This window comes from Physeter macrocephalus, chromosome 6, assembly GCF_002837175.3.
Source record: "Physeter macrocephalus isolate SW-GA chromosome 6, ASM283717v5, whole genome shotgun sequence".
NCBI classification, from domain to species: domain Eukaryota; kingdom Metazoa; phylum Chordata; class Mammalia; order Artiodactyla; family Physeteridae; genus Physeter; species Physeter macrocephalus.
Window position 1 is genome coordinate 97,918,637 of NC_041219.1, and position 10,654 is coordinate 97,929,290.

General features: G+C 36.5%; 1 protein-coding gene across 7 annotated transcripts in view; it reads right to left on the reverse strand.

The window, feature by feature from the left end:
* The window catches only part of LRRK2 (leucine rich repeat kinase 2), a 172,505-nt gene that overhangs the window by 65,481 nt on the left and 96,370 nt on the right, over positions 1-10,654 (reverse strand). For all 7 annotated transcript variants that reach the window (XR_008617710.1, XM_024122804.3, XM_055085694.1 and 4 more), the window contains 3 exons: positions 5,232-5,325; positions 2,677-2,863; positions 1,402-1,583 (listed from right to left, as the gene is read on the reverse strand). Coding sequence is in view for 6 of the 7 variants with exons in the window: in XM_024122804.3 (XP_023978572.2) it covers positions 1,402-1,583; positions 2,677-2,863; positions 5,232-5,325 (463 nt within the window). In the remaining variant the exon portion in view is untranslated. The remainder of the gene's footprint in view (positions 1-1,401; positions 1,584-2,676; positions 2,864-5,231; positions 5,326-10,654) is intronic.

The following is a 10,654-nucleotide window of genomic DNA, read 5'->3' on the forward strand; positions in this document are numbered from 1 at the left end:
TGATGCTCTAGAAAACAAGATCTGGCAGATCAGATCTTGTACCTGATGTTATTGAAATCAGTCATTTTCTCACATACAGCTTATGTTCTGTTTTCATCACCAATAAACAAGAAAATCAATGGTCCAAATGTCTATTTATTAAGAATTCACTTTGTCATTCTTTAAAAAAGCAAATGAGGACTACAATTTCTAAACTACTCCAGGTCTATGTTCTCTCCAAAAATGTTAACTATGTTTAAAAATATTTAGTTATATAGTAGCTTGATAATATAACATAATACACCGAAAACCAGTTTTACTAAATGTTTAGTAAGAATTGAACAAATTTTTATATGAACATCTTTTCCAGTTTCAAGAAGGAAAATCATGGGAAATAATTGTGTAGGGTGAGGGCTAGTCACGTTTATTTAGCATAGTTGGTGAAAAGATTTTTTTTTTTTTCAAATTAAATCACACTCAGGAGAACAAAAAAACATATCTTTGTTCATAAAAAGAGACAAAAAGCTAAATATAAATTATGAAACTTTAAGGAAGAGATTTAGGTAACTGTAGTTCACTCATAATGCAACAATTATTAATTGTATGCCAGAATCCGTGTTTGGTGCCAAGAATGAAATAGTAAGTAAATGTAGTCATGGTCCTTGACTTAGTGGACATTATAGGCAAGTCAAGGATACATTGAGAGGTGATAACTGAGCTGAAACCTGTAAGATAAATATAGATAGCAGTAGTTTTGTGGAAATAAAAATAAATGATTTTACAGGTAGGTAACAATAAGAGTAATGTGCTCAAACAGTAACAATAAGACTAATGTGCTCAAACAGTAATTAATGTGCTCAAACATTAACAAAGAGTGGAATAAAGTTCATTATTAAAGATATTTGAAGTTCATAAAATATAAAACCAGAAACGGTGATACGTGGAAGTTTTGGTGGTTTCAAAAATGATCAAGTTGAGTAGGTTATCAGCTTCCTAGGCAAAATTGATGTAATTTTATATTATTTAAGTAACTATAATGCTTTAAGATATAATAGACATACGATAACTACTTGCTATATGAAATGCAGCTTGAGAAGTTATAATACTATGCTTTATTTCTTTAGATTGTATAACTGGTAACAAGAGACCAAATAGTAATAATTTCCTTTTAGAGTCCCTTTCTACTGAAAAGCATGATAAGGAGAAGCCATTCTCTCAACCCTAACTTGGCTAGGAGGAAATGAAAAACTCTGCAGTGGCACCAAACAAACCCATTTATTAAATAAAGGGCAAATGACAAATCACCGTTGGATGGTACTAAATATTTTTTTCTTAAATTGTAACTATATATCCATCAAAGTCACAAAGAAAGGATATCTGAAACAAATTTAATAAAAACAAATGAAAATAAAATTATCTAACCTTATGATGTCTTTGGCTTTACATCCTATGTGTTTAAAATCAAAATTAAGATGCAGTTCATCCAAAGGAAGATCCCATATTTTGCTTAATTTCCCCATTTCATTAGGAAAGGATCTCAGCTCCAAGTTGTAACTAACATCAAGAGATGTCAGATTTTCAAGACAGCCAATCTCAGGAGGAATCTTAATGAAATAAAAAAGGGCAAATCCTGTTGGTGGGAAGAAAGAAATGTGTGCTGCCAAAACACAAGATGCTAATAGGAAACAAGAGAGGCTCAGAGATCCCATCAGCAACTTGCACAGCCTCTCAACAGAGTTCTTAAACTTTCCAAAGGCTTGTCATAGTTTTCATTATAAATGTTTGAAAACATACATATAAAGGACTTACCCCAATCTATGTCATTTATTAATAATCTTTAAAAACCCATTCTGCCTTAGTAACATTTTTCATCACTTCACAACACTGAAAGTAAAGAAGTTCTTTATATGTATCCAAAACCAATCATCTGTGGCTTCAGTCTATTCCCTCACACTGTGTTCTTCAGTAAAACTAAAGATCTAATCATCACAGACTTATGTACAATTTACTGTTCTTAAAATACAACTAAATGTTTATACCTTAAGTGGCATAAATATTGGAATTTTTTTCTGTTCCAAATTTTTAAGTAATATTCATTACTTCTATAATAGCAAACATTAATTTGCTGTAAAAAAAAGTCAGGTATTCAAAAATATTCAGAGTTATCCTGAACCTCATGGTTTCAGACACTTTATTCTTTTTGGCTTTTATAGGCAATAGACTTGAACCTGGAAAGAAAAAAAAAGTTTTCTGGGACGAATGGATAATCAATTTCAGGTTTATACCAGAGACCTGTCCATTTGGGTGAATGCAGAAATTTAAGAATGTGGAAAAGAATGTCAGCTGAAAAACACAGGCTATATATGACCCGGAGACAACTTGAGAAATGCAGCGTGTCTGAGAGTCTGTTAACAGATTAGCGATTTTGTGATAAATTGACACGCTTAAAGCATTACACACATTCATAATTAAATATATATATAAATATTCAAAATAAAATAGAGCACAAAAAGTGATTTTTTAAGGAAATTAAGCATTGCTAATATACCCATTTACCTCAGGGTAGGATTAGATCTTATTCAAAAAGTAAGAAATATCAAATAACAGATTTTGAAATGATCATTTGTGATAATGCAAATTATAAAAGCATATTTTCAAACTGGCAATAATTCTAAACAAATAAAGATGACCTCTTACCTCTTTCAGTTTATTATGAGAAAGATGTAGTTTCTCTACTCTAGACCATGCACATGCTTTTTCACTCAAGTCCAAGATACGGATCTGATTATGACTAAACAAGAGTTCTCTTAAGTTCAAAGATCTCCAGTGCACAGGACCTGGTAGATATTGAATATCATTTTTGCTCATATCTAAGGACCGCAGGCTGAAACAATACAATGTCAAGGTAAAAATCAAATGAGTGTTTCCAAAATACATGAAATAACATCACAGGTAGTTTTCACCAGAGTGAGAATAAGGTATAACTTTAAAACTAACATTATTTATATATGAGTACATACGTGTGGTTTTTTGTGTACATAAAGGTATACACGGGTTAGAAAAAAAAGGCATGTCTCAATAGGAACATTTTTAAAAGGACCAATAAAAACAAAATTGAGGCCTAATTTCCCTACTTCAGAAACATAAAAATATCAACCATAATGAAAGACCAAGTGTTTTACAAACACTTATGACGCAAGAGAAATCATAATTAACAAAAGCAAAAACAGTCATTAAAATTCCTGCCTTCTATACAAGATTTACAAATATGTAGCCTCGATTTCTCTGTTCAATTTCACTCATACCTGGAGGGATTCTTCAGAGGTAGGTCCTTTACTATAGTTTACTATAGTAAACTATAAGTTTACTATCATTTTTAGCAGCTTGCCTCAGTGTGAAAAATATCATAACATTGAGCATGATGTCTTGTATACAGTAGGCCCTCAATGTAAATTTGTTGCTTTCAGGCAGGAATGGCTACCCAAAGTTTGCAGGAAATAGCAGAAAAACACATGTCACATGTAAATGTACATATGTAGGAAGAATAAAGATAGTTAACAATTGTAGTATATCTGACTATGTAAAAGGTTGCTTGGACTTTTACTACTGTATACTGATCCCTTTCATCCAGCATATTTGAAATTTATGAATTAATTCTAAGCTCAAATAGCTGTACTGCCTGCCTGCTAGACCAAGATTCAGATCTGAAGAGCAACATTATTGCTCTAATTTTTAAATGATCTAGATTTTGCCCTAGTTACCTTATAAAAATGTTGAAAACAAGAAAATTAATTTGACTATATTAAAGATAAGACATGTATGAGACAATACAACTGAGACAAAGTTGAGAATAGTCAGGTTGCTCAAAGGCAGTGTCTCTTAGCTTTAAGACTAAGCTTGGAGACTGAAGCTGGCCAACCACATGCTCGTTTGTGAAACAAAAGAATAAATTTAAAAAATACATATAAACACTAAAATGTATACCTGAAGATGGTGTCTAAAGGTATAGTGTAATTAGGGACTGGATAATATTTTTAGTTCTCTGGGAAGAAAGCTTTCTTATGACATGCATCTTCTAATGAGCTTTTATAAATAGGTGGTTTCCAAACACACTTTCAAGAATAAATTATGTTTAAAATATAGGACCGACCACCTGTATTCTATAGATGCCTGTATGTCAGAATTAAGAGTCTGAAATCAAACCACCAGTGTTTAAGAACTGTGACTTCGGGCAAGTTACTTTCTCTCTCTTATGAAACAGTGTTCTCATTATAAAGTGGAGATGATAACAGTAAGTATTTCATAGGATTATTAGGAAGATTAAAAAGATGATCCGGGCTTCCCTGGTGGCGCAGTGGTTGGGAGTCCGCCTGCTGATGCAGGGCACACGGGTTCGTGCCCCGGTCCGGGAGGATCCCACATGCCGCGGAGCGGCTGGGCCCGTGGGCCATGGCCGCTGGGCCTGCGCGTCTGGAGCCTGTGCTCCTCAGCTGGAGAGGCCACAACAGTGAGAGGCCCTGTACCACAAAAAAAAAAAAAAAAAAAAAAAGATGATCCACTGTTAAGCAGTAAAATACAGTGTCTGACACATTCTAAACCTAGACTTAAATTAACTATTATTCAACTGTCTCATACCTTCCATGGCTAAATTATAACTAAGTATTATTTGCCTGTATATGTATATATTTGCACATGTACCTTGATGGATTTTATTTATAATAAATAACACTAGTAGAATAGTTATTTAAGATTACAACACATTTGAAATCTAATTAATGCCTGGATTTGTAGTTAACAGGAAGCTTTTATTTTTAATGAAATTAACCAAAAATATCCCCAAATACTTGGAACGACATAAATTATCCTATTCTTCACCAAAAATGTCACTCAAACATAACTTAAGTATAATTTCAAAGTTAATAGTGTTTTAGCAACATAATCCCCAAAGCAAGTGAAATTTTAAAAGTTAAAATGATAGCCAGTACAATCTCATTTGATTATAATAATGCAACAATTAATTACTCTTAAATTGTTTCTACACAACAGCACATTAAATTAATATAAAAGTTTAAAAGTCCAAATAACAATTCACATCTTTTGTTTAATATTAAAAGTCAAACATTCATAGATTTAAAAACATTAAGTTTAGTAGGTTTAGAAATCAATTACATTTATATGTCTAAGTTAAAACCATGTTTCTGAAGGTTCTGTTCCACCTCGTGTGGTTTTTAAAATTAAAAAAATAAACTTACTGTGGAAGATTTAAAATTGCTTCCGGAACACAAGTAAATCTGTTTTGAGATAATTTTAGGCTTGTCATGGAAGAAGGCAAAAAAGGCATAGCAGCTAAGAGAAAATGAAAGTGAGATAATGGACATTTTAATCATTTTAACTAGATTTTCATTAGATTCTACAATAAGAGCAGCTACCAATGACCTGTCACATAATTTAATTTCCATTCTCACACTGACAATAAAATAATTCTACTTTTAAAATAAATTAATACTACCACAAAACATTAAAACAATACACCATAATTATAAGACTCTTTTAACCTGAAAGCCACAAAAGTGTCTAAATATAAATTCATCTGTCCAACATCTGTACAAAGTAGAAATCATTAGAATATTCATTTCAAATTATGTGTGGTATTATGTGACATACATAATAGATTAATTCAAATTACTCTGAAGTAAGTCTAACAAAACATTTTGGAATATTTTACTAATCCACAATATAATATAAAAATAAAAATTCTCTATAACACCATCTTGTAAAGAGTATTCTATGGAATAATTATGGATGTTACTTAATAAAAGTATTCTTTGATCATATTAACTTAAGAGATTAGGGACCTCTCCACAGAGATTTCTACCTTGAATTTGGTGTTATTTCAATACATGTTTTTGTACTTTTATGATGTATGTATCCACAGGTAATACATATTACTGTTTTGCATTACATAAATATTACATCGTACATGTCTATAGTCAATTTGCTTTTTCATGTAACAATTTTTTTTTAGATTTTTCATGTTGATAAATGCATCTTATTCATTTATTTTAACTGCTACATAGCATTTCCATTGTATGAATATAGCCAATTTATTCATTCTCCTGTTGATAGACATTTACATTCTTTCCAATGTTTGGCTACTGTGAAAAATGCCATGATAAATATTCCTATGCTTATGCTTACTTGCTGAATAGTCAATGCCTATGACAATGTTTAGCAAATTGTCAAAAAAAACAAAAAGCAAAAGGGTCTTCTGTGAACAGTGAGAGGATGCCTCTATTGTATATAAACACTAGTAGAATTCCTGAACAGTAGGGCATCTACAATTTCATTAGAAATGCCAAATTTCCCTTGAAGACAGGTACACCAATTTTGTCAGTTATTCCTAAGGTATTTTATATCTTTTGAGACTAAAAATATATACTTTACAAAAAAAAAGAGGACAGAAAGAAGATGGCGGAAGTGTAAGACGCGGAGATCACCTTCCTCCCCACACATACATCAGAAATACATCTACACATGGAACTGCTCCTATAGAACACCGACTGAACGCTGGCAGAAGACCTCAGACCTTCCAAAAGGCAAGAAACTCCCCACGTACCTGGGTAGGGCAAAAGAAAAAAGAATAAACAGAGACAAAAGAATAGGGACGGGACCTGCACCAGTGGGAGGGAGCTGTGAAGGAAGAAAGGTTTCCACACACTAGAAGCCCCTTCAAGGGCGGAGACTGTGGGTGGTGGAGGGGGAAAGCTCCAGAGCCACGGAGGAGAGCGCAACAACAGGGGTGCGGAGGGCAAAGCGGAGAGATTTCCGCACAGAGGATCGGTGCCGACCAGCACTCACCAGCCCGAGAGGCTTGTCTGCTCACCCGACGGGGCAGGCGGGGGCTGGGAGCTGAGGCTCGGGCTTCGGTCGGAAGCCAGGAAAGGACTGGGGTTGGCGGCGTGAACACAGCCTGAAGGGGTTAGTGCACCACGGCTAGCCGGGAGGGAGTCCGGTAGAAGTCTGGAGCTGCCAAAGAGGCAAGAGACCTTTTCTTCCCTCTTTCCTTCCTGCGGCGAGAGGAGAGGGGATTAAGCGCATCGCATAAAGGAGCTCCAGAAACGGGCGAGGAGCTGCCGAAGAGACAAGAGACTTTTTCTTGCCTCTGTTTCCTGGCACGAGAGGAGACGGGATTAAGCACGCCGCGTAAAGGAGCTCCAGAAATGGGCACGACCCGCGGCTATCAGCGCGGATCCCAGAGACGGGCATGAGACGCTAAGGCCGCGGCTGCCGCCACCAAGAAGCCTGTGTGTGAGCACAGGTCACTCTCCACACCTCCACTCCTGGGAGCCTGTGCAGCCCGCCACTGCCAGGGTCCCGTGATCCAGGGACAACTTCCCCGGGAGAACACGCGGCACGGCCCGCCTCAGGCTGCTGCAATGTCACGCCTGCTTCGGCCGCCACAGGCTCGCCCCGCACTCCGTGCCCCTCCCTCCCCCTGGCCTGAGTGAGCCAGAGCCACCGAATCAGCTGCTCCTTGAACCCCCGTCCTGTCTGAGCGAAGAGCAGATGCCCTCAGGCGACCTACACGCAGAGGCGGGGCCAAATCCAAAGCTGAACCCCAGGAGCTGTGCGAACAAAGAAGAGAAAGGGAAATCTCTCCCAGCAGCCTCAGAAGCAGCGGATTAAAGCTCCACAATCAACTTGATGTACGCTGCATCTGTGGAATACCTGAATAGACAACGAAACATCCCAAATTGAGGAGGTGGACTTTGGAAGCAAAATATATTATTTTTCTCCCCTTTTTCTCTTTTTGTGAGTGTGTATGTTTATGCTTCTGTGTGAGATTTTGTCTGAATAGCTTTGCTTTCACCATTCCTCCTAGGGTTCTGACCATCCTGTTTTGTTTTTTTACTTTTTAAAATTTTTCTTCTTAATAATTGTTTTTTACTTTAATAACTTTATTTTATTTTATCCTACTTATTTTATCTTCTCCCTCCCTGCCTCCCCCCTCCCTTCCTCCCTCCTTCCCTCTCTCTCTCTTCTTTCTTTCTTTCTTTCTTTCTTTCTATTTTTTCTCCCTTTTATTCTGAGTCATGTGGATTAAAGCCTATTAGTGCTCCAGCCAGGCGTCAGGGCTGTGCCTCTGAGGTGGGAGAACCAACTTCAGGACACTGGTCCACAAGAGACCTCCCAACTCCACATAATATCAAACGGTGAAAATCTCCCAGAGATATCCATCTCAACAACAAGACCCAGCTTCACTCAACGACCAGCAAGCTACAGTGCTGGACACCCAATGCCAAACAACTAGCAAGACAGGACCACAGCCACATCCATTAGCAGAGAGGCTGTCTAAAATCATAATAAGGCTACAGAAACCCCCAAATACACCACCAGACGTGGACCTGCCCACCAGAAAGACAAGATCCAGCTTCATCCACCAGAACACAGGCACTAGTCCCCTCAATCAGGAAACCTACTCAACCCACTGAACCAACCTTAGCCACTGGGGACAGACACCAAAAACAACGGGAACTACGAACCAGCAGCCTGCGAAAAGGAGACCCCAAACACAGTAAGATAAGCAAAATGAAAAGACACAAGAACACACAGCAGATGAAGGAGAAAGGTAAAAACCCACCAGACCCAACAAATGAAGAAGAAATAGGCAGTCTACCTGAAAAAGAATTCAGAATAATGATAGTAAAGATGATCCAAAATCTTGGAAATAGAATAGACAAATTACAAGAAACGTTTAACAAGGACCTAGAAGAACTAAAGAGGAAGCAAGCAACGATGAACAACACAATAAATGAAATTAAAAATACTCTAGACAGGATCAATAGCAGAATAACTGAGGCAGAAGAACGGATAAGTGACCTGGAAGATAAAATAGTGGAAATAACTACCACAAAGCAGAATAAAGAAAAAAGAATGAAAAGAACTGAAGACAGTGTAAGAGACCTCAAGGACTACATTAAATGCACCAACATTCAAATTATAGGGGTCCCAGAAGAAGAAGAGAAAAAGAAAGGGACTGAGAAAATATTTGAAGAGATTATAGTTGAAAACTTCCATAATATGGGATAGGAAATAGTTAATCAAGTCCAGGAAGCACAGAGAGTCCCATACAGGATGAATCCAAGGAGAAACACGCCAAGACAAATATTAATCAAACTATGAAAAATTAAATACAAAATAAACATATTAAAAGCAGCAAGGGAAAAACAACAAATAACACACAAGGGAGTCCTCATAAGGTTAACAGCTGATTTTTCAGCAGAAACTCTCCAAGCCAGAAGGGAGTGGCAGGACATATTTAAAGTGATGAAGGAAAAAAACCTACAACCAAGATTACTCTACCCAGCAAGGATCTCATTCAGATTTGATGGAGAAATTAAAACCTTTACAGACAAGCAAAAGCTGAGAGAGTTCAGCACCACCAAACCAGCTTTACAACAAATGCTAAAGGAACTTCTCTAGGCAAGAAACACAAGAGAAGGAAAAGACCTACAAGAACAACCCGAAACAATTCAGTAAATGGTAATAGAACCATACATATCGATAATTACCTTAAATGTAAATGGATTAAATGCTCCCACCAAAAGACACAGACTGGCTGAATGGAAACAAAAACAAGACCCATATATATGCTGTCTACAAGAGACCCACTTCAGACCTAGGGACACATACAGACTGAAAGTGAGGGGATGGAAAAAGATATTCCATGCAAATGGAAATCAGAAGAAAGCTGGAGTAGCAATTCTCATATCAGACAAAATAGACTTTAAAGTAAAAACTATAACAAGAGACAAAGAAGGACACTATATAATGATCAAGGGATCGATCCATGAAGAAGATATAACAATTGTAAATATTTATGCACCCAACATAGGAGCACCTCAATACATAAGGCAAATACTAACAGCCATAAAAGGGGAAATCGACAGTAACACAATCATAGTAGGGGACTTTAACACCCCACTTTCACCAATGGACAGATCATCCAAAATGAAAATAAATAAGGAAACACAAGCTTTAAATGATACATTACACAAGATGGACTTAATTGATATTTATAGGACATTCCATCCAAAAACAACAGAATACACATTCTTCTCAAGTGCTCATGGAACATTCTCCAGGATAGATCATATCTTGGGTCACAAATCTAGCCCTGGTAAATTTAAGAAAATTGAAATCATATCAAGTACCTTTTCTGACCACAATACTATGGAACTAGATATCAATTACAGGAAAAGATCTGTAAAAAATACAAACACATGGAGGCTAAACAATACACTACTTAATAACGAAGTGATCACTGAAGAAATCAAAGAGGAAATCAAAAAATACCTACAAACAAATGACAATGGAGACACGACGACCCAAAACCTATGGGATGCAGCAAAAGCAGTTCTAAGAGGGAAGTTTATAGCGATACAATCCTACCATAAAAAAGAGGAAAAATCTCGAACAAACAACCTAACCTTGCACCTACAGCAATTAGAGAAAGAAGAACAAAAAAAACCCAAATTTAGCAGAAGGAAAGAAATCATAAAGATCAGATCAGAAATAAATGAAAAAGAAATGAAGGGAACAATAGCAAAGATCAATAAAACTAAAGGCTGGTTCTTTGAGAAGATAAATAAAATTGATAAACCATTAGCCAGAC